General features: G+C 38.4%; 1 protein-coding gene across 1 annotated transcript in view; it reads right to left on the bottom strand.

The window, feature by feature from the left end:
• ASTN2 (astrotactin 2) overlaps positions 1-23,593 on the bottom strand; it is a 970,320-nt gene that overhangs the window by 78,869 nt on the left and 867,858 nt on the right. The window contains exon 20 of the mRNA XM_044659771.1: positions 22,326-22,467. Within this exon, the coding sequence (XP_044515706.1) occupies positions 22,326-22,467 (142 nt within the window). The remainder of the gene's footprint in view (positions 1-22,325; positions 22,468-23,593) is intronic.

Below are 23,593 nucleotides of genomic sequence, written 5' to 3'. Positions count from 1 at the left end.
GAGTTAAACTATTTAAAAAAAACACTTCTAAATCATGTCCTGGACCAATAATTTCATGTCATGGGATCCCTAATGGTCAACTGAAGAAGTCTTAAGGTTCACCTAGATCACAGATGCTGATTAAGTCTCTATGGTCACAAGATCAAGGGGGAGGGGGGACAACCATCCCAGACAGGAAAGATAGGTATGACAAGAATTGGGTGAGTATCCTGTGGTTTGGGTGGCATACAGTCAAGTTGCCTGAGACCCCAAACCAGGCCTTAGGATCACAGGTGTCTAGCATGTGAGGAGATTATCTGATACTTTGACCTGGGGAATTAGTTAGTGTAGGATTAGACTAGCCTTGTCATTCTTATCAGGAAATTAATAGTCCTCTCTGACTGATCCCTGGGAGCTTTGGGAGCAATGCTGCTGTCAGTTAATTTTGCTAGTCCTTCAGCAAAACTAACTCTCTCTCTCTCTCTCCCCCTCCTTCTTTCCCTCTCTCTCCCTCCTTCTTTCCCTCTCTCTCCCTCCTTCTTTCCCTCTCTCTCCCTCCTTCTTTCCCTCTCTCTCTCTTTCTATGTCTCTCTGTCTCTGTCTCTCTCTTTCTCTCATATTTACTTTCTTTCTGTACTTTCCTCAACCCTTCTATGATTCATGATTATTAAAAATAAACCAGATAGATACTTGGCATGTGAAAATATAATGGTGGCACCTGCCCTAATATTCTGGTGAGTATGGCATTGTAATCCAGGAATCAAATACATAGTTGAAACACATGACCTTTTGAGAGTAAATTCTTTATATGATATTCGTGTTGTGTCAGTCCTACACCCATTCACTAAGTATGACTCCAAGTTAATTAGGGAAGCTCTAACTTGTATTAGAAAAACAAAACAAACAAAAAACTCCTGTTGACCAGAGTTGGATGTTCTTATGCTGAGCACTTGTAACCCAACAATAGAGAATTCTTTTTTTCTTTTTTTCTCTACTTTCCCTGAGAGCTTCTCAAGAGGACCTTTGTCTTGTGTTTTGTTAGTGTTGTTCACAGCTTCTTCTCTCACAATGGGTCATTCTGGCTCTAATAACTTCCCAGGTATACCCATATATAAGATATTAAAGCCTTATGGACTACATGCTGTTTCTTTCATAGTGGCATTTTAATAGCAGGGACGAGCCTGTTTTATAGTTCTCTGAGGAAGAGTCTTTTGACTTACAGAAATTAGTTTATTTGAGTAGAATAGTTGAGATCAAACATTTTCACCAGATGGACTCTTATTTTCCTCTGGTATGAGATGGCAACTTGTTATAGTTACAACTGGCAGAAATGTCTGTTTCTCTTCACAAAAAGAGGACTCTTCCTCTACAGAAGCTCCCTAAAGGGAGACATTGACATGTATATCCATCCCTCCCCAGAGATATTTGTGCATTGTAAGCAGAATGTGTGCCTCTTGTGAAGAGATGATAATTGGCCATCACCAACTCTGAAGAAAACTTAATATGATGACCAGATAAAGTCTCCAAAATACTTTTTTGTCACATCTGTCCAAGGTGAGTTTAGCTATATTGGATATTGATTTTTGGAATTTCTTAACATTGTGTCAACCATACAATAAGGACATGGTAACCAAACTGTTGGAGTTTCTTTTGCTTATGTCCATATGCATCTTCTTATAAGATGGGTCCTCCTAGGTGGTATGATAGCTTATATCTACATGATGGCAAACAGTACTTGGGAACCTTGTACACTAGGGAAAATCTTGAAAATGATAGATCCTGAGACCAAATCCCTTTTTCCTCTTCCCCAATCCCTACCAAGATGAATAGCACCTCCTCCTTCCCCTGCACCTGCTTGAACTATAGAACAAAGCAAGTAGTTCCACTTCATAGGGCATTGTTACCTCCCATTCTGTGACCTGACAAATTCATGATGGATTGATGTTCTGGACTTAAACTGTCTGTAATCATACTAAGGACTATACAAGCCTGGGAAACAAAAGCCCCCAACCCCAAAGCCAACCTTGTTAGGGCTATCCAATCATCTGGACACAAGTACCCCAATAGGACCAATCAAGGTTACCTCATCCCAGATCATCATCCTATAAAAGATTGCCCCCTTCTCCACCCAGGTGGAGACCCCTAGCCATCTCCTGGTTGCAGGCTCCTTCTTGCTCTTTCTCCCCACCCCACCCCCTTTCCCACAATAAAACCTTGCTATATTACGCAATCTCTCTGTCTCATTTGCCCCTTGGTTGAACCCCTGTCAGTATGACTGACAAATGGTGCCCAACATGGAGTCCAGTTAAAGTATGACTCAGCCAGGTTGGGCTGCTTCTCCTTTATGTAAGTAGAGGCATAAATATCATCACAGTGCCACGTAGGCAGTAAAGGAGTTCCTTTCTATTATTTGAGAGTTATAATGATAAATTCAACTTCTCTTCCAAAACTTTCTTTAGCCTCCTCTTGTATTGGTATACCAGACTTATCCATAGTTATGTATACTCATTTATGAATCCCATAAGCACTTTGGCTACGTCCACATGTCTTTCATCCACCATGATCTCAGCTCTGAGTATGGAATTAGGACAGTGTAAAAATTAAATATCTTTTGCTCAAGTTTAGCCATGGTAGCTAGGATTTTCAGGGCATGTTTTGGTTTGATATTTCAGATAGTAATCTAAAGGCCCTGTAGAAACTGACTTTGGATATCCAACAGTTCTCCATTGGTGATACCTGGCCACCTTGGTTGTGGTCATGGCTATCTTGCCATAGTTGACTCAAACAGGTTCTGATGGGGCTCTGCCTATTGCTTTTAATGCCTGGGAAATCTTCCTGTTATTATATAGCATATTTGTTTCCAGTACAAATCTCAGCCCCCTGAATTACAACCCCTGATGAAAAGTGAATCACCACAATTACAAGATGTTAACTTTTATATATTTTCTTTTATGAAATTAACTTATTCTTAAAATGGTTGGCCAATATTGACTCTCAAGTTTTGCTCACTCCAATACACTATAGTATGTGCTCTATATCACAATTTGCTTGTGAAGATGAGAGGAGATATTCATATAGGAAAAAAGATAATGAAGTAACACTGTATGCCGATACAATAAGATACTAAACTGTGTAGAAATAATTGGGCAGTCATTATATTAAATGTTATTTATTTGGTTGGCCAAACAGTAAATATAAAACAACAACAAAGAGGGGAATGATTGTGGGCTGCCATTCCCTGGGCAGCATAGATGAGACCTCAACTGGGCTTTAAAGGAGGGTGGGGTAAGGTTTAGTGAAGGAGTGCTTGATTGGAAGACAGAGGATCTAGTTTCAAATCTCAGCTTGTAAACATGGACAATCTACCTCTCTGGACACAGGTTTTTGTTTTTTTTTCCTTTATGAAATAAAAGGATTGGACTACATGATTTGCAAGACCTTCTGGCTTTAAATCCAATAACCCTATAAATGGAATTGAATAAGCAAAAGACAGAGAAGTTGGCTGGAGGGAGGAGATCATGAAATCAGGAGCAAGTATATCTGTCAATTCTGGTGGTCAAAATCTAAAGCCAAGAATTAATTCAAAGATTCCCTCAGTTGAAAAGTTGGAGGGAAAATGAGGGAAAGGAAAGATTAAAGTATTGATTTTTAATCTTTTTGGTGTTCTGGATCCCTTCTCAAAATCATGATTTTAAATGCATAAAATAAAATATATGAGGTTATAAAAGTAACCACTTTATATCAAAATATCATTATAAAAATATAAAACAAACAAGTTAAAAGACGTCTAGTTAAAAATTTAAGGAGAATGTATTCTTAACTGAACATAGACAAGCCCCCTGACCCCTTTTCTCGGGACTGAGTGGAGATTTCTCCCTCTTTTGTGACATCTGAGAAAAGATTCCATTAGTACAGATTGGATACATTTGTCTTTGAAAACCTTGACTCATGTATGGAGCTGACTGGCTAGAAAGCTGTGATTGCAGGGGCATCTCACTCTGATAAACAGACCCTACTGAGCCATGCCAGTGTCCCTAAGACGTAAGGTTGTGCGTAAATGCAAGATTAGAAGAACACATTTTTACTTTTTTTTTTAACGAAAGGAGAGAAAAGTGGGGGAAAATATCCTGGGAGAGATAAGACCTAGTGGGACGTTTTGTGCCTGAATTTTGTTTATATGGTTGTTACAAAAAGAAAAAAAAAACATAAAAATGCAGGTGTCAGCTGAAAGCTGACACAACTGCTATTCCCCTGATTTTTTTTGAGGTCATTCCTTAGTAGACTGGTTTAAGACTTTGGGTCTCTGGTAAAAGGGACAAGGATGAATCACATCACAACCAGCATGAGCCATATTCTAAAAGCTCTTAAAAGCAAAAGCATTTCCTATATTTTTTATTTAGTTACAAAAATCTACTTCCACTTAAATTATATTGATGGGTGAATAGGGCTTTGGTTAGCTCTTGAAGTGGTTCTAATGAGAGGTTCTGAATGCAGAGCAGCTTTGTGTCAGAGGTGAAGAGGGCCCACAGATGCTAAGCATTATTAGTCACCCATTCCCCGAAACCTCCCACATCCATATACAATCCAAACAATAAAGCAGTTATCAAAATAGTGTCCTGACACTGGTAATTTGTGGAATAGGCACATCTAGGAAAATCACCTATGAGGGCGTGGAATACAGATTATCCAGAGAATAGATTCTAGATAATGTTTTTATTTAAGGGTCCAAGTTGTCAGAAACTGAGGGAGAATGTACCATTTGATGAGAATGTAATATATTCATGTATGGATCCATGGACGGATTGGGGATGGGTTGGATTCTTGTCCTCAGAAGTTCTGTAGATATCTCTAGGTACAGATTCCCTGAAGCAAAATATGGATTTAGGAAGCAAAGGGAGAATGACTGTTCTTGCCCAATAAAATCAAGTGTTTATGGGTTATGCTGTATTCCATCTGGAGAGGTGCTAGTATTTAAGAATAATGATAAGCTTTGACAGGCATAATATCTGAATGGGTTCATTTCTGAACCCTTAGGAATCTCTATATTGGAAAAGAAGGTCTGGAGTGAAAGGGAATATGACAATGAGCAGACAGAGCTTGTAAAATGTTTGAGATTAGAATAACTGACATTAGGCCCATAATAAAGTCTGTCTTCAATGATTACGTATTTGAAAATTTACAAATCACTTTACACACTTTATTTCATTTTATCTTTTATTTTTTTAAACCTTTAACTTCCTTCTTAGATTCAATACTAAGTAATGGTTCTAAGGCAGAAGAGCAGTCAACGCTGAGCAATTGGAGTTGTGACTTGCCCAGAGTCATACAGTCATACAGGAAGTGTCTGAAGCTAAATTTGAACCCAGGACCTCTTGTCTCTAGACCTGGCTTTCCATTCACTGAGCCCACCTAGCTGCCCCTTCATTTTATCTTTACCACAAACCCAAGAGGTCAGTAGTAGAGGTAACTCTTATTCCTATTTGTAGATGAGAAAACTGAAGCTCAGAAAAGTTAATTGATTTCCCAATGGTCACACAAGTGGAAGAAGTGGGATTCAAACTTAGATTACTCTTGAAATTGTCCGGATTTCTTTCTACTACATTATAGTTGCCTTGTATTGTTGAATAATTGCAGACAAAGAACCTCTGATCTTTACCCTGTTCTAACTGGAAATGTGAACATAAACAAGTAACTTTTATGGAATCTAAGATTCTTTTCTGCTCTAATATTTTACATAGTGTTATTCTTCATTCTCATATCCTTTCCAGAATTTATTTTCTTTATTCGAGGGTCTATTCCAGCTCTAAAAGTCTGGCATAACATTCCAAACATCCAAATCTAGCTGCCAGTATTTCCATGAAGTGGCCTTTAACTGACCATTGAGTTTCTGGACTGGCCCCATAAAAACTCAGTAACAAAGAAGATCGTTAATGTGTTTGATCCTTTTGTAGAAGGTCCCAACTATAGCTATTAACCAATGGGACTTATTTAGAAATTGTAATTGTAATGTTTGTATTAAATAAATTAGGGGTAGATAGTTCATGAATACTTCTTTTGTTCCTAAGAATTGTGTGTGTGTGTGTGTGTGTGTGTGTGTGTGTGTGTGTGTGTGTGTGAAGCAGGGAACATTATTGCCAGTCTTTCTCTCTCTTTCCCCTCTCCCATATCTGTCAGACTCTTGTCTCTGCCTATGTATGAGTGTCTGCCTCTCTTTTCCTCTTCTCAATGACTCATGCCAATCTATGATTTGCCATTGATGCTATTAAAGAGAAGAAAAGGCAACAGAAGGCCTAGGACAGTGATGGTGAACCTTTTGGAGATGAAGTACAATGTCTGCTCTTGCCCACCCCCCAACCCCCATGCTTCACCCCTCCCCCACACTGAGTGCCAGGGGCGCCTGCCCTTACCCCCCACAGGGGAGGGAGTTCTCTCATTGGGCGGCTGGGTGGAGGGGTGGGTGAAGTGAAGAATGTCCTCAGCAAGTTTAGAGAGGGAGAGAGGAGTGGCCCAAGCACTTGACTTTACTCCAGCTGTGCCTCCTGTGAACTGACCATCTTACACCCTGTGCTCTCCCATTGGGCTGCCGGGCAGAGGGGTGGGGGTGAAAAATTGTCATCAGGCACAGTGGAGAGGTGGAAGGGAGCAGCTCTGCCTGGGTCCTTCTGCCTTTCTAGTAACAAACTCTGGGTGGGGAGAGGGTGGCACCATGCCCCCAGAGCATAGATTTACCATCACTGGCCCAGGAGATGAGTTGGCTTAGTTACCAGAGGGGATACTGGCTACAAAGACAAAAATCCCCTGGGGAACCCAATATTTCCTAAAAAAGTATATTTGGCTGGGAGCTTTTCCAAGGCACTCAATGTATCAAACCATCCTTGTTCGGATTGAGTCAGATATTGTCAGAAAGGGCAAAAAGTCTTGCCTCAAAGAGCTAAAAGCAGATTGATACTGTTATCACATGCCCCAGCCTAGCATAATAAATAGTTGCTGGATTCATAGGCCAGAAGACCTGGAGTTCAAGTATGCTTCTGACACCAATTGTTAGTACAACCTTGAACAAATCACAAGAGTCCAGTATTACCAGCAACTCTCTAATACTAAAAAGAAGATTCCACCCTCCATTAGTAGAGCAAATGTCCTTATATATTAGTTCTTTTTATCAATGAGGTTGTAGGTTCAACCTCGATCCTTACCCAGGATTCTACTCCATTAAACAAATCAATTAACAACACTGGGTCTCTGTTATTAAGCTGTGAATTAGGTCAAAGAAAAACTATTTTAAAAATTGGAGTATTTCCTGGTACAACATATTATGTTGTCCCTAGTACCCAGTTGGTATCCCAAAAATCTTTGCTCAGAATGATGCTATTATTTTTTAGGATAAAAAGATAGTTTGGTTTACTTAGTTATCAATTGAGACATCAACAACATTTCTGTTTGTTTATTCTGTAGCTTCTGGGTGTCTTGTCTTCTTTCCCTCTCTGTCCTTGTTAGAGTCGACAGATAAGATTAAGAAAGATCTATTTAGTGGTATTAAGTTGCTACTCACTTTTAAGTCAAGGTAATCACAGGCAGACAAGGGATATGGTTGACAGAGCTGAGAGAGGAATACTTCTCAAGTGGACTGGTCACTCATCAGCTTATCAACAAGCCCGTGAACTGTGAAAGTAGGAACTTCTTTTTCTTTGTTTCTTTCTTGTTTTTTTCCTTCCTTCCTTCCTTCCTTCCTTCCTTCCTTCCTTCCTTCCTTCCTTCCTTCCTTCCTTCCTTCCTTCCTTCCTTCCTTCCTTCTTTCCTTCCTTCCTTCCTTCCTTCCTTCTTTCCTTCCCTCCATCCCTTCCTCCAACTCTTTCTTATTTCTCAGAAAGAAATAGAAACTTCTGTTGCTGGCAGTGGTGCCTGATAAAATTCCCTGAAAACATGGCCTCTTCCTCTCCTTTATATACTGGCCTCCAAATAGACTGATGCAAATAAGTTCTGATTCTGCAAGTGGTCTGGGGGATGGTGGCTAGGATCTTTATGACGAATACACAAAGAATGTTATTTCATTCCTGGCATCCTGGGGAACCAGGGAAGGGAAATTAGGGAGGGAGGGAGAGTCTGTGGGGGTGGAGGTGGGGTGGGGGTGATGGTGACAGTCACAAGTTGAGAAGAAAGTTTACAAACTGTTTTGTTGTTCAGTCTACCCTAGATACTGAGAAGCTGACTTGAAGGCCATCACTTTTTGGAGGGATATTATTAGTAAAAGTAACAATGGCAATGGAGCTAGATGTTTAGCAAAGCCTTGCCTTGCTAAGTAAATGTCCAAAAGGCATGACTGATGAAAGAACACAAAACCACAGAGAAGGAAGGACAATAGACCAGTCCTTGATCATCATCATCATCATTCTTTAGGAATCAGAAAAGGAAGATTTGAATTCTGACCGTGATATTTATTTTATTACTCATGTGCCATTGAACAGACTACTTTTTTCCCTCTAGTCCTTGGTTTCCTCATTTACAAGTTGAAGATGTTGGATTAGCTCATTTCTAAGATCTTTTCCAACTCTATATTCAGTGCTCAGGTTCAGACAAAGGCCATATCCCTTTACTATTCAGAGGGTTCAAGTATATGCACTCTAGAAGGTAGAACAAAAGAACCACAGTTTGGCCTAATGACAAAGTATACTAGATGGAGACAAAGCCCCAGTTCTGTTCATCTTTATCCTCCATCCTTTATCCTCAGTTTCCTCACTTATAGGATAATCTTGAAAGGGTCCCTCCAGCTCAGAATCCTTTGAGATAACCTGAGAATTCTCCTGAAGCTCTAACATCTGATTCTGAAGTGTGCTCATGGATGTAGTTTTGGTGTTTGGGGCAGTTTTTTTTAACCCCCATGGGAAGTAGAGGAATGAAGCAGAGAGAAATGGAAGAGGTCTGGGTTTTGTCTAACCTTGGACTTTCTACACATCATTAATGACAATCATGTGCACGCCTCTAACACCTTTCCAATGATGACCTCAAATAGCTAATAGCATTATTCTGTTCTGCACATGGAGGTGTGGGGGTGGGGGAGGGGAGAAGGTTCCAGGAAGGCCAGTAATGTGCCCACCCAAGGTCAGTGATGGCAAAAACAGGAAAAAAAGCTCCTAAGCTCTGAGCCAGCTTGGACCTAATTCAATTTTTTTTTTCTTAGCTCATTAGTCAAGGCAGGAACTTAGGGAATCCCAGAATGGAAAAAGAGCTTCAGAGGGCATTTAATCCATCTTGTACCTTTAGGTACAAGTATACATGAGATTGTAGATCCAGGTCTGGAAGAGACTTCAGAGTCCATGTAGTATACTCGATCTTATTTCATGTATAAGGGACTAAGGCCCAAAGAGGTTGCAGCTTTCCCAAGGATCCACAGAAAGCAGTAAGAATAGCTAGCATTTATGTGTCACTTTAAAGTTTGCAAAGCATTTTGTGAATATTATTTCATTTGATCATTGCAACAACCCTGGGATGTAGATACTATTATTATCTCCATCTATAAAGGAAGAAACTGAGGCAGGTAGAGGGTGACTTTTACCCAAGGTCCCATAGCTAGTAAGTATAGGAGGCAGAATATGAATCCAGTACTTCCTCACTCTAGGTATAATATTCTATCCACTATACTACATAGGTGTCTGAGTAAGCAATTATGCTAAGATTCTAACTCACATCCTAGGACTGAGTTTAGCACTGTTATTGGCAATCATTCATCCTTCCACTTGAAACACTTCCCATAATGGGGTACTGATATGTCTTTATTTAGCTAGTTCATTCCAATTTCAGATAATGTTCAGTTAGCAAGAAGTTGTGTTTTTTTCCCTAATATAATTTCCTATGTACCATATGAAACTGAAATCTCTTTCTGCAGTTTTCACTCATTTAACAGCTGCTTCATCCATTCTGACTTCTGGTGTCAAGTAAAACAAATATTTGCTTCCCCCTTTTCTTTAGTTAAAAGTCCTGCCAATATGGGATTAGAAAGGAGGCAGAATATTTTCCCACTGTCTCACCAATGCCCTTTATACCTTACTGGGCCCATTCTTTCCCTTGAGCATTTTGCTATTCTCCCCTTCATTTCTCAGAATCCTCTAATTGATATCATTTTTAAGTAGGTCTTCTCAACTCTGGACCTCAATAGGTCAGCCTTTTCATCTATTTTTACCCTGATGAGAACATATCTATTTCTCAACCCCACCTTGTTCCCAGGGAGATGACATGGTAGGTAGCAGTAGAATATTCAAAGTCATACCAAAAGCTTCCAGATAATAGTGACTTAAAGTGCTTCCTTTATCAAAGATATTTTTATTAGGATAAAGATTCTTAGGAAACACCGTGCCATAATCCAAAGACATGAATGTCTATACAGACCTGAAAGTACCCAGGGACACAGAGTAACAGAGGAAGGAACATAAGATTAGGAGCCTCAAGAGTCTAGAACCAGATTTGCCACTAACCTACAAGGTCACCACAATCAAATCACTTTAGCTCTCTTGGCCTTTTATATATGGTCTTCTCCCATTAGAATGTAAAAATCCCTTGAAGGCAGAAACTATCTTGCTTCCTTGTATTTGTTTCCACAGAACCTTAGTACAGTACCTGGAATATGGTAAGTACTTCATAAATACTTTATCATATTCATTATCATATCATTCACTCAGATTATATTTGAGGTTCCTTCTGACTCTGTGATATAATGAATTGCTTTAAGAACATCTAATGATAGGGGGCAGCTGGGTGGCTCAGTGGATTGAAAATCAGGCCTAGAGATAGGAGGTCCTGGGTTCAAATCTGACCTCAGACACTTCCCAGCTATGTGACCCTGGGCAAGTCACTTAACCCTCATTGCCTAGTCCTTACTGCTCTTCTGCCTTGGAACCAATATACGGTATTGAGTCTAAGATGGGAGGTAAGGATTTTTTAAAAAAAGAACATCTAATGATAAATAGCCTAAAATAATTTTAAATAAAACCCCAACAAAAAGACTACAATAGTATATCTAAAAAAAACCATTCATTATTACCAAGCTAGATTTATATCTTGCATGCATGGTAGCTCAGCATTAGGAAAACAATTAACCTGACCACACTATTATATTGGGAAATCTAGAAGAAGCCTTTGACAAAATAATATTCATTTATGCTAAAAATCCTACAGAGTACAGATATTTGTTCTCTAATGTGATGAAAAAAGTATATAAAATGAAAAGTCAGCATTATTGTAAAAATAATGAGTAAAAACTTCCCTAAAAAATACAAGAATAAAGATGCCTCCTTTCAAAAGTAAGAGAAAAGAAATAAAGGCATACACATCAGCAAAGAGGAAATCAGATCATCCCCGTTTGCTATTGATTAGAAACCTCAGAGAATCACCAAAAAACAAATGAGATAATTAATAGGCATAGTAACAAGGCAGGACATAAAATAACTTTACAAAAGTTGATAGTAATTTTAAATGGCAATAAGAAAATCCATGAGATAATGATAGAGAGTCTCATTAAAAAGTACAAAATACATAAAATATCTAGCAGTAAATTTACTAAGGGACATTTAAGACATTTTACAAAACAGCCTTTTAAAGATATGAAAGATAATTCACATAATTAGAGTAGATACATATTCATTGTTTATAATTGGACTGTACTAATATAATAAAAATGACAATACTACTTGAATTACAAACTTGGTACAGTACTTTACCAACCAAATTGTCAATGAGATATTTTATAAAGCTAGTTTAAGTAATAAAATTCGTTGGAGGAAAAAAGATTTAGAAAATCATAACTAAAAATTAAAATTAAAAATGTAACAAAAGGGGAATAACACTTGCAGACCTCACATTATGCTACAAAGCAATCATTCTGAAAACTATTTGATAGTATTTAACATTTTTCTAAAAAGTAGGTCAATGGAACAGACTAGATAAGTAAGAAACAAAAACAATTTTAATAACCCTGTATTACTTAGGAAATGAATCCTTTCTTGATGAGAACTAATGGGGAAACCCAAAAGCAGTTTGGCAGAAATTATGTTTAGCACAATAGCTTATACCATATATGAAAACAAACTCAACATAATAATAGGACCAGAATATTAAAATTAAAATTGTTTTTAAAAATAGAAGAGAACCCCAGATCAGGTATTTTTAATAGCCATCGCTAAAGTTCATTACTAAACAATGGAGAAATTGTTACAAAGCACAAAACAGATAAAGCTGATTACATGAAGTGTAAAACAATTTTGCCCATCAAAATTAAGGCAATTATAAGAAGAGAAGTTGTGAATTGAGAGAAAAGAGTCTTTGTTCAAATAACTCTGATAGAGGTTATATATCCAAGATATATAGGAAACCAACCTAAATATATAAGAACAAGAGCTATTACCCAATGGATAAGTGGTTGAAGTATGAAAACAAACACTTCTTGAAGCAATTTCAAACTATTAACAAACAAAATGAGTGTTCCAAGTCAGAAATAATAAAATTATGAATCAAAGCAACTCTTAAACATTCAGAAAACTGGGAAAGATGACGAAAGCTGGAAATAGTCAATATTAGAGGAGTTTCAGAAATATAAGTAAACTAATACAGTGTTGATGTTTCTGACCTGTGCTCAGAAACTATTGATGAGCACTTCCCTCCTTTTCACCTTCCCACCCTGCATGAAGACAATCATTATCAATTCCTAGAAGGGGTAAAAGAGAAGGGGAAAGAGGAGAAATTTTTGCCCTCTTGCTTCATTCTGGAAAACAGGCTCCACGCATAAGTTTAAGGAGCTCATCATAAAGAATAGGCTGTTCTATCTTTAATCAGTCATGGGAAGAGGCAGCTCCTGTAACAAGAATTTCTTCTTATGAAATTCAGTCAAGATTTCACTATTTCCCCTCAACAGGGTGTTGGTGTGCCTGTTTGCATTCCATTGTTGTAGATGCCTCTTAGGTGACTCCAAGATTTGTAAATCCATAATCTCATGGGATTAAGTAATTAAAACTCCTAGGATAATTCATTAGATTGATTAGATACTCCCTTCATCAATACTTCCCTTCACATAGTTATTTGTATATGTTTTATCCACCTACTCAACTGGAAACTCCTTGAGGACATAAAAGTTGAGATGTTTTTTTTTTTCTCTAGTGTCAATGTTTAACACATTGTCTTCCCTCACTATATCGTCATTCACTAATCACCACTTCACTGTTTCTTTACATATATATATATAATATATATTATATATTATATATATATATATATTTCTGTATCACAGAGTTTCATTTATAAAGACACACTTTTGGCTGATGGTATGAAAAGCGAAAACACAGAACTGTATTCTGAATCCTGGGCACTGATTGGCTCAGTGACTAAGGTTACTAAGTGTGGAAAAGGTTTGCAGGAGAGTGAAAAGGGTTTATAAAGCCTTAATATATATATATAAATAATAAAATAAATGCTACTTTGTGGATTTTCACCTATCCCAGGGATCTCAGGAATGTAATTCCCAGAATAGGTAAGGAATTACTGTTGTAGATACTTGATGAAGGTTCTTGAATTAAATGAAATTGGCCATTAGAGTTAGAAGGGGCCTCAAAATATAGAATCATAGAGCCAAGGTGGATTAGCTATCATTGAACCTAATCCCTTCATTTAGAAAATAAGGAAAAGCATTTCTAATGATGGGAAATAATTTGTTTCTAATCAAATAATAACTTGCATTTCAATAAGTTTTAAGATGTGCAAAGGTCTCTCAAAATAAGTTTCTCTGAGGTATATAGTATCTCCTTTTGACACATATGTAAGCGAACCTATGACACGCCCACAATCATATAGCTGGTGTTAGAGCTAGATGTAGACCATGACTAATTTTTTTTTTTGAGTTGGGATCTAAAGCTGTGATTTCACCATATATGGAGAACTCCTTACCTCTAACTTGACTCTAGCATACCATCTGAATGCTTCGTGGGACACTTTTGTTTACCTATCTAGTGCATAAAAAAGGATGATTTGAACCCAGTTTCTCAGCACTCCAAGTTCATTCTGTCTGTTAGCATATAATAATAATCCTCATTTTATAGTTCTACCTTCTACCAAAGTCTTCATTGTTTCAGAGAGACCCCTGATTCTGAAAGGCTCTACTCGTACAACACAAAGTCTAAAGGGGTCCTTCCAAGATTCATTGGTACTAGATACAGTCTCAGTGCCAATCTTTAAATCTGTCATCCCTGAACCAATCTATTTGACTATAGAGAGATTTTCTGAAAAAAAATGCATATATATATATACATATATATATACACATGCACACACAGAGACACATAAAGCTATAGCTAGCAAAAGATTTTTTTTTGCTCATAGCAACTCTAGAGTACTGTCTAGTACTGTCTAGTCTAGTGAAGAGTGTGCTAGACTTGCCAAGAAGACCTAGGTTCATATTTCTACTCTGATTCTTATTAGTAATATGGCCATGAGTATATTTCATGTTTTTTCCTAAATTCTAGTTTTATCATGTGTAAATGATTATAATATATGTTAGCATTTATATTGCATGTTAAGGTTTGCAAAGCACTTTGCAAATATTATCTCAGATCTTCTTGTGTCCAAGTCCAGCATTCTCTTCAGTGTGCCAGACAGGTAGCTGACCTGTCCCATGCTTCTCATCGGATGGTCATGAGGTTCAAATAAGATAATGTATGTAAACCTCCTTATAATTTTAAAGTGCTATATAAGTATTTGGTATTCTTCTTTAACAATCAGAAAAGGTAGCGATGGCTCAGTGATTAAGAGCTCCAGGCTGGGAATAAGGATGTTATGAGTTCAAATTCAGCTTTATACACTTCCTACCTATGTGACCTTGGGCACATCACTTAAGTAGGAGGTAACTAGATGACTCAGTGGATAGAGTGCTGAGTCTGCAGATAGAAAGCCCTGAGTTCAAATCTGACTTCAGACACTTCCTAGCTGTGTGACCATAGGTAAGTCACTTACCCGCTGAATGACTGACAAATGGATCCAATGGATCTATTGGAAAAGGAACTTGCAAACCCCTCCAGTGACCTTGCCAAGAAAACTCCATGGATAATTACGATCCATGTGGTCACAAAGAGTCAGATATGACTGAGAGACTGAATGACAACAAAAAAAAATACAGAGGTTGTGCTTCTGGCCAGAATGATTACTTCTTTGAAATAACAAGCCCACAAAGGACTGAATTGCATGCAAGCAAGTTGCAAGATGCCGGCAATTTTCTCATGAAATGCAAATGTTATCATGACAAACCTGTTCTAAGAAAAAAGTGATATGATTTATCCCTGGTATCATGACTAGTAAGTATTAGAATCATGATGTGAACCCAGAGTTACTGGTTTCAAACACTCTTTCTTCTTTCTACCACAATTCTTGTATAGCACATAGAATAGTATATTGGCCTCTTAGCTTTGGGAACTGTGAAATAGATAAGAATATGTTTTAGATCCCACTTTCCTTATTTTGATGTGCTAATAACTACTAACCAAGAAATAAACAACAGTGACAGAAACACACTATTAGGTTGGGAATTCAAATGCCTCTATTCAAGTATCTCAGTTTCTTTGCAAGCCTTTGCTGGTTCATGAATTGTAAATGAAATAATGCCAACCTGTAGATATAAAACTGATATTTCTAACCCCAAATCAGTAAATCATACTTTTTAAGATGTTTTTCAAGTAGATGGGCTGCACTAGTTCATTCAGAGTCACTTGATCCCTACTGTGGTCAGGCCTTCACAGGGCCAGAGCCACTTACTTAAATTTTGAATTTAGGCAGGTCACCTCGGACTTTCTTCACTTATCCAAATGAAAGGGTTGGACTCAATGATCTTGAAAATCCTTTCCAGCTCTAATGCTCAGGCTTCTGTGGTTAGTCTATAGCTATGAGGCATAGTGAAAATAAGTGACCCATTTGGAGCTCCAACACATGAATATAATGTCATACCCACGTGATTTAACTGATTGCATTTTAGCATTGACCTAAGAGGGGGAAAAAGAGAGAAATGAGAAGGCAGAAAGAAGAATGAAGAGAATGTGGAGAAGACAATTGAGAGAGAAGAAAGGAAAACCAGAAAGGAGAAAAGAAAGAAGACAGAGAAGAGAAGAAGGGCAAAAGGAGACAAGGAGAAGAGAGGGAGAGAAGAAAGTTGAAAATCAGTCCAATAGTCTGGCTCCTTTCACTGGAATGTCCTGAGTCAACCTCTGGGCTCAACTCTCTAGACACATTTGGTTGGAGACTGAAGCAGTCATAATCATTACAACATTAAGGGTGATATTGCACCTTTCTTAGATGAACTACAAATACTTGGTAAATGTTGAGAGCTAAGTCTAGAAGGGCTTGCAAACCTCATGGTATAGAAAGGGAGGCTGAAGGCCAAAGAATGGAAGCTTATACTTCAGGGTCTCCTAGCAGATCTGTACTAGTGCCTTGATGCTAAAGCCACAGTGCTTCTCCCCAAAACCATTGACCTGTGACAAAAGGAATGTGGACTCCACTGAGATGAAGGAGCCCCTTCTTTGGCTTAGATCAATCTATTCTCCTCCTTTCATCTGTCACTAGCAACAGAAACTCTGCCATCGCCCCAGTCTCGGGAGGGAGAACTCCATCACCCACACAGGAAATGTTGTGGTGCTCTAGTTGCCATTCAGCTGACAGATGTGGGGGCAGGTTGGTCCTTCCCCAAGGAGGAGGGTGGGGGACAGGCATCTGGCCTCATCTTGGTCCTACTCACAGAATGAAAGAAACCCCAAGGACCTGTCCAGTGGGAGTATGAGCTCTGAAAAGCTGGCCTGGAGGAATTCCTGATGACTTCCATATTATTTCCAGTAAATTTTGTGCTGATTCTTGGCACAAGTGGCGGAAATGAAGAGGGTAGGTTAGGAATGTAAATAAAGAGAAACATTGGGATTTAATCTAATATATAATTATAGTATCCATGGTGGTGGCAACGGCAACCTCGGCAATGGGTTACACAGGCAAGTCCCCCAAAGGGCCTGTAATGGGGGGGGGGGTTGTGGGTAGGACAGTATGGAGAACAGTGCTGGCCTTTCCAAGACTCCCTGTCTTGCCCCCAGGGGTCTTTTTTTGGAACAAACCCTCTTGCCAGAGAAATCAGACTTCATTGTGGAAATGCATAGACATTAAAAGAAGGAGAAGGGGGGAAAAGACTGTGTAAGTGCCCCAATTCTAAGGAATAGTTTAGCAGAGAGGGAAAACATCGTGACTGTCACAAAGCTATGTCACAAAACCAATTGTAAAAAAAAGGCAACATCAAAATCAGCATTCAATAGGATCCATGATGATAGATAGACCTGGAAAGGTTTCTCTCTTTGGACATTTGCTTCCTCATCTGTAAAATGGGTAGGTAGGACTATATGATTTTTGAGGCTCTATTCAGCTCTAATTCCTATAATCCTATGATGTCTGGAATCTGAAAGGTAAAGAGCCAGTGACTCTATTTTGTAGTTGTCTTGCTATATCTCATAATTGTCTCTAACTAAGATGGTAAGAACTAATTGTCTTGTGATATAGGGAGTGCCCAAGGATCATGTGATTTAGGGCTAGAAGGAATTTGAGAGGCCATCTCTTCCAGTCTCCTCATTTCACAAATAGAGAGATTGAGGCTCAGCAAATTGCTAAAGCCAAACAAATGGTGTTCTTTTGAACCTCGGTCCTTTGACTCTAGACCCAGTATTCTTTCCACTGTACCATACTATTATCTGTAATAGTAAAAGTATTCATAAGTAGTCAAGTTAAGATTTGAACCCAGATTGTGAGATTTCAAACACAGAAGTCTTTCTACTATAGGGGAAGTGGAAACAAGGCAGAATTGAAATCTTCTTGTGTAGTAGTAATTTTACCAGGGTATGGCTGTCAGGCTGACTTCAGAATAATATTTGGTACACAGTTCTCTAGATATTAACCCTTATTTTGAAGTATATAGTGCCTGGTCAAGGACTGCAGAGTGCTGATATTCTGTCTCTTTGGGAATTCATTCTCACTGAGTTGATGGGTTAGAGTTGATGTGTATATAGAGGATTTGAAGATTTGGAATCTGTGGGAACTGCCCCTGAACCACACATAATCCCTCAGCATGATTTGGCAGGACTTCTTGCAAGTGGGGATGGGCACTGAGTATTGGCTAATTGCTTTGGGTCATTCCAAAGGAAAGTAGGAAAAAGAAAGTTGTCTGGGACTGTGATCAGGAAGCACTGGTGGTGGAGATAGCTAGGACCAGCCAACTAGCCCAGGGCATCAGCACTGAGCAAGGATTCACCTGATAAATCAAACCAAAACCAAGATCTCCCATAAGTGGCCAACTTCCCCAAGGGCCTGGGAATTGCTTCCATTAGTGAAGCATTTGAGGAGGTTGCCCCTTCTCTTTCTTACTCAAAAACAAGACAAGAGAAACAAACAAGGAAATTCAATTTAAAAATGACACTGAGCCGATGTTTCTACTTTGTCACACTGGGGTGAGCTTAGGACAGAGAATTAGCCTTGACTTTCACTTTTCTGATGTCTTGGCCTGTGGCAATGTTTGACATTACAGGGATGAAGGGGTTTCAAATGCAATTAGTCTTCCTAGATGCAGGGGTCTATTTGAACATGCCTCCTGTGAGTACGTGTGTGTGTGTGTGTGTGTGTGTGTGTGTACACTCCTACATGCCTGTGTACTTGGCCAGGGCCCTGGCCCATATGCCTTTGACTCACACTGCGTCTCATTTCCTTTTACTATATTTTTAAAACCATTTTCCCTTTCATCCCTTTGCCGTGAAAGGTAGAGAATCATCATGTGTGACCTTGGAGAACAGAGTCCAACTTCCTTATTTTAAAGATGAAGAAACTAAGGTCCAGGGACTTGATTAAAGTTATCCAGGAAGAAATTGGAACCCCTGAGATGAGAACTGAGACCTCTTGGCTCTTAATCAAAAGTTCTTTCTATTCTTGCATATAACTTCTTGGCTGTTCTAGACCCCCTACTTGTTCTCTGTCTTGGTCATATCCTTTGAGACAGTCTCCATTCTCTAAATCGGTCTGTTTTATTTCCCCCTACTTTTCCAAACAAAATATCTCTGTGTTATGTCCTAGGCCTACCTTCATTTTAGTTGGGAAATGGAGAAACTAATGAGATGAAGTATTAATAACTGACAAAAATGGTTTGATCTGTTGAACTCTTTCCCCTAGCCTCATCCATATTTAAATTTTAAGTGGTGTATTCTATGCCTTAAGCCAAAGGAATGAGTGATGATAGGAATTTTAGGAAATACTGTAAGTCAATGAGGTAGATATTTTTGGTCAGGATGAGGTAGAGGTCTTTCAGTACCCCTCTGTCAATTTTACTTTGTGATTTGGGGCCTTTCTTTCCTCATTTATAAAGTGAGAAAGTTTGATTTCTACAAGACTTTTTCAGTTTTAACACTCTAGAGAGGAAATACTTCACAGAGAAAAGAAAATTGGCCTTGAAATTGGGTGGACTTGAGTTCAAATTCTGCCCCTGACATATCTATATGACTCTGGGCCAGTTAAACTCCCAACATTCGAGACAATTGTCTTAAAACTATAAATCACAAAAAAGCTATTGACCTGCATTGGTAAAGAGTTTGCTCAGACCAATGAAATCACAGTTCTAGCTTCTGTCTCTATTATTCTATGAGCTTTGTGTTCCACAGATGCTAAAATAGTATATAGATCTGAATCATTAATATTATTTGTATTTATGTGGAGAGCAAGGTTGAGGCAGTGGTCAGGAGAAATGGTTTCTAATTCAGTATCTGCAAGAGAAAGTGTGTGACCGCAGACAAATTACGTAAGCACCCTAGGCCTTGGTTTCTTCAACTATAAAGTATAGGAGTTGGGCTAATTATTAAAGCACCCCCCAGTCCAATATGTTATGTTATAATATGTTATAAGAAGAAAGAGAGGAAAGAGAAATATATCAGAAATGATAGAGAAGCAAAAAATACAATAAGATAGAAGCAGGAAGAAGAAGAGGGATAGAGAAAGGGAAGAAAACCAAAAGAGGTTAATAGGGAGTGAAGAGGAGAAACTTAAGAATTGAAATACAAATTCTTTAAAAAGCTTCTCTCTTCCCCTCAAGCAATGGGCAACTCCACCCCGGGTTGTTAGTAGAGAGCAAGTTATCATCTTGAGTTTTATGGGAGGAGAGGAGCTAGAAAGATCCAAAGCTGTTCCAGACATTAGCCTGGCATCTTTTCAGAGCCGCCCAATTCCCATTGATATTAATAAAATAAATTAAGAAAAGGAAGCATGTAAAGTTATAAACAGAAAGTCTTGCTTCAAGCACGTTTCCAGACAGAGCAGGAGAGATGGGAAAGAAAGGACTTTTCCTCTTTTGGAAGCTGTCAGCAAATTGCAAAAGGACCAGCCCAGGGTGGGTAGAGGGGGAGAAAAGAAGGGGGAGCAGGAAAAGTATTAATCAAAATATTTGAAAGTTGACAGTCGATTTGCCAGCTCTCAACTTTAACTGCTTTTGGGATTCCATAAAATGTTTCATTACTCACTACAAACCAGGGTTTAATTATTTCAGTGGTGCTGACACCAAGTCCCTGAGTGCCTTTCTTGCTTTTTCCCTTTCATGTGGGTTTCCCAAAGAGTCTGCCTTTTCCTCCCACTCAACTGGGCAGCTGGTCCTCTGACCTTTTGGCTACATATTATCTTTTTCTTGTAGATATCTACTGTCCCAGGAGAGCCAGAAATGGGTGTGCGGGGTGGCTGGGGAATCAGAGGTGTGAGAAGAGGTGAGACAGCGTAAGCCCAATAGGATCCAATATGTAATAGAAAGACCTCATTTTTCTTTCTCAGACTAAATCAGAGAAGGTTTGGGGGCTAAGGGGGACAACCATTAGGAAATTTTTGTAAAATATATCATTTTGATCATAGAATTATCATTCTAGAGATGGAATCTATCCCAGAGGCTATCTATCCCAGGTTGTTCTCTCAGACAAAAAAAAAAAAAGTGAGGGCCAGGGAAGTTAAATATTTTCTCTATGATTCGCAGGATCAGAGTTAGTAGGGGAGCAGAGAAGGGATCTGAACCCAGGTCTTCTGACCCTAGAGCTAGTACTCTTCCCAATATCTCATATCATTAGCCTGTTTTATGTATTTTTAAGTCTAGTTACTAACTACCCTCAGGGTTAAAATCTAGACTCCTTAATCAGACAATAATGGCTCTCAGTCTCATCTCATCTCCCAGTGCCCCCCCAAACACACACTCAACCCCAGCCTAACCAGTCTATTTGCCACCCCTGGAACATATCTTGTTCTTCCCCATCTCTGTGTCTTTGGTCACATTATTCCATCCTCCCTAATCTTCAGAAGCCAGCTCATATCCCACCTTCTTTGGCTTTCCCCAGATCCTGCAGTCTGAAAGAATTATTTCCTCCTCTGAATAATGACATCACTCATGTCAAATGAGTTATCAAGACAACCTGCTGATCTAAGACCACATAGTTCATATCTTTTATTATTGTCTAGGGCTATGTATTAACCAATGAGAATAGAAACAAGCCTTGATGTTTAAATACATGAAGAATTATCAAGTATTTTCATCCAAAATGGACAGAAAAGTCTTATAGTTTTCCATTTCCATCTTCAAGGATTTTTGAAGGAAGAAAAAGAAATAAATGACTCCCATGTATTAAATAAGGAAGAGAATGGTTATAAATATACAATAGAATTCAAGACTTTACTGTGAAAAGAAGTAATTTCATGTTACAATAATGTCAGTTTCCTAAGAAGCAATGTGGTGCTATGGAAAACTCAACTTTTTGTAACAAACTTTGTAAACTTGGGCAAGCTAATTCTCTTCTCTGAGACTCAGGTTCATAATCTATAAAATCAAATCCTTTAACTAACTGCTTTCTAAAATATCTTCCCATTTCAAGAATTTCCATTTTAACATAGTATTCTAGAGTTCTTCTGGGTTAATGTGCCATATTCAAGAGTCTCTTAACACTAGAGCTATATTTTCTCTATTCTTACCTTTAAAAATATCTTGTGTTCTACAGTTCCTGTCAGTCTTAAAATGCTATAGATTATAATAGGCATGAATTACAACTTCTCAAGATATCCAGTTCAATGTAAAGAACAAATAAGAGATTAACCAAGAAGGAATGATACATGCCCTTTCTCTCAGACACAGGATCTCATTACAAACTAGGGTTTAATAATTTCAGTGGTTCTGATACCAAGTCCCTGAGTACCTTTCTTGTTTTTTCTCTTTCATGTGTTTCCCAAAGAGACTATCCCCTCCACCCACCCACTTTCTCCATGTTTCTCCCAGTGCTTTCATGATATCTTACTTGTAGAGACCATCAGGTTCCAGACACTTGAAGATGACCGAATAGACGCTAACTTCTGGGACTTCACCATGGCTTCTTCCAGCTGCCACACAAGATGTTCCAAGGCCAGAGAGCAAGTCATCGGCAAAACTCAAGAATTCTCCTGGAGGAAATCACAAGGTTGAGAATGAAGGTGAGAAGAATAAAGCAATAATAGCCAGACCTAGAGATGGAAACATTTCTTGTATTGCTGAAATTAATAGATCATATGTATATTCTTAGTAGTTCTTGTTTAATATAAAGTCACCTGTTGGGATAGCATAATAGCACCATAGGCAGAGCTGGAAAGCATCTTAGAATGTAAATTATCCAACTCTTATTTTTTATTGATGAGGTTTCAGAGTAAGTTTGTACAGGTAGTAAATCATTTGTACCCAGCACCTCAGATGTAGCATCTAGCTCTCTTTCAACTACAGTGTACATCACTTTCCACTAAATGTATCATGTTGTAAAGTTACATGGCTAAACATGAAAACATTTTTTCATCATATTATTTCTCTACTCAAAAACATTAATAAAAGAGTCTTTACTAAAAACAGAAGAAAACCTAAACTCAACCTGGCATTCAAGACCTGTGTAATTCAGTCTTACCTTTTCAAACTTATTGATCCCCAACATGAACTGTTCAAACCAGCCAGGTCAAGCTTTCAACTACCTTCATACCTATCTGGTATACTGGGCTAAAAAAGTATAAGTAACCTAGAACAACCAATAAGAACATCTAGGATCATAGGATAAAAATTAGCATGCTTTGACAGAACTGATTTCTAGCAACAATTTACCTTTTTGTTTTGTATAATTTTTATGATGTCATGCCCATAAACATCTCTACAAACAGCTTTAGCTTCATCTATTCTAGGTCATACAAATGGGATGGCATGGCACAGTGAAAAGGTCACTGACCTGGGAATCAAGAGACCTGGCTTCTATTGCTGGCTTTACTAATAGTTTGGTTTACTTTCTCTCTCTGGACTTCAATTTTCGCCTCTGCAATGGAGGAGTAGGAAAAGAGTCTTAAATGATCTTTAAAATCCTTTCTATTTTTGAGTCCATGAAATTTGTATAACTAGTTGAGCAATAATGGGAAAATCCTAAACCCTTTTCTAGTTCTTCATTTCTTCTCTAAAATGAAGAGGTTTTATTGGTTATTCCCTAAGATCCCTTCTGTTCTATTAATACTAGAGAAGTGTTACTCCCTTGAACACTGTGTTTCTTTCACTTTTGAAATT

This window comes from Gracilinanus agilis, chromosome 2 (assembly GCF_016433145.1).
Source record: "Gracilinanus agilis isolate LMUSP501 chromosome 2, AgileGrace, whole genome shotgun sequence".
In the NCBI taxonomy this organism is placed as follows: Eukaryota; Metazoa; Chordata; class Mammalia; order Didelphimorphia; family Didelphidae; genus Gracilinanus; species Gracilinanus agilis.
The sequence above is the reverse complement of the archived record's forward strand: the minus strand, read 5'-3'. Positions and strand labels throughout refer to the sequence as shown.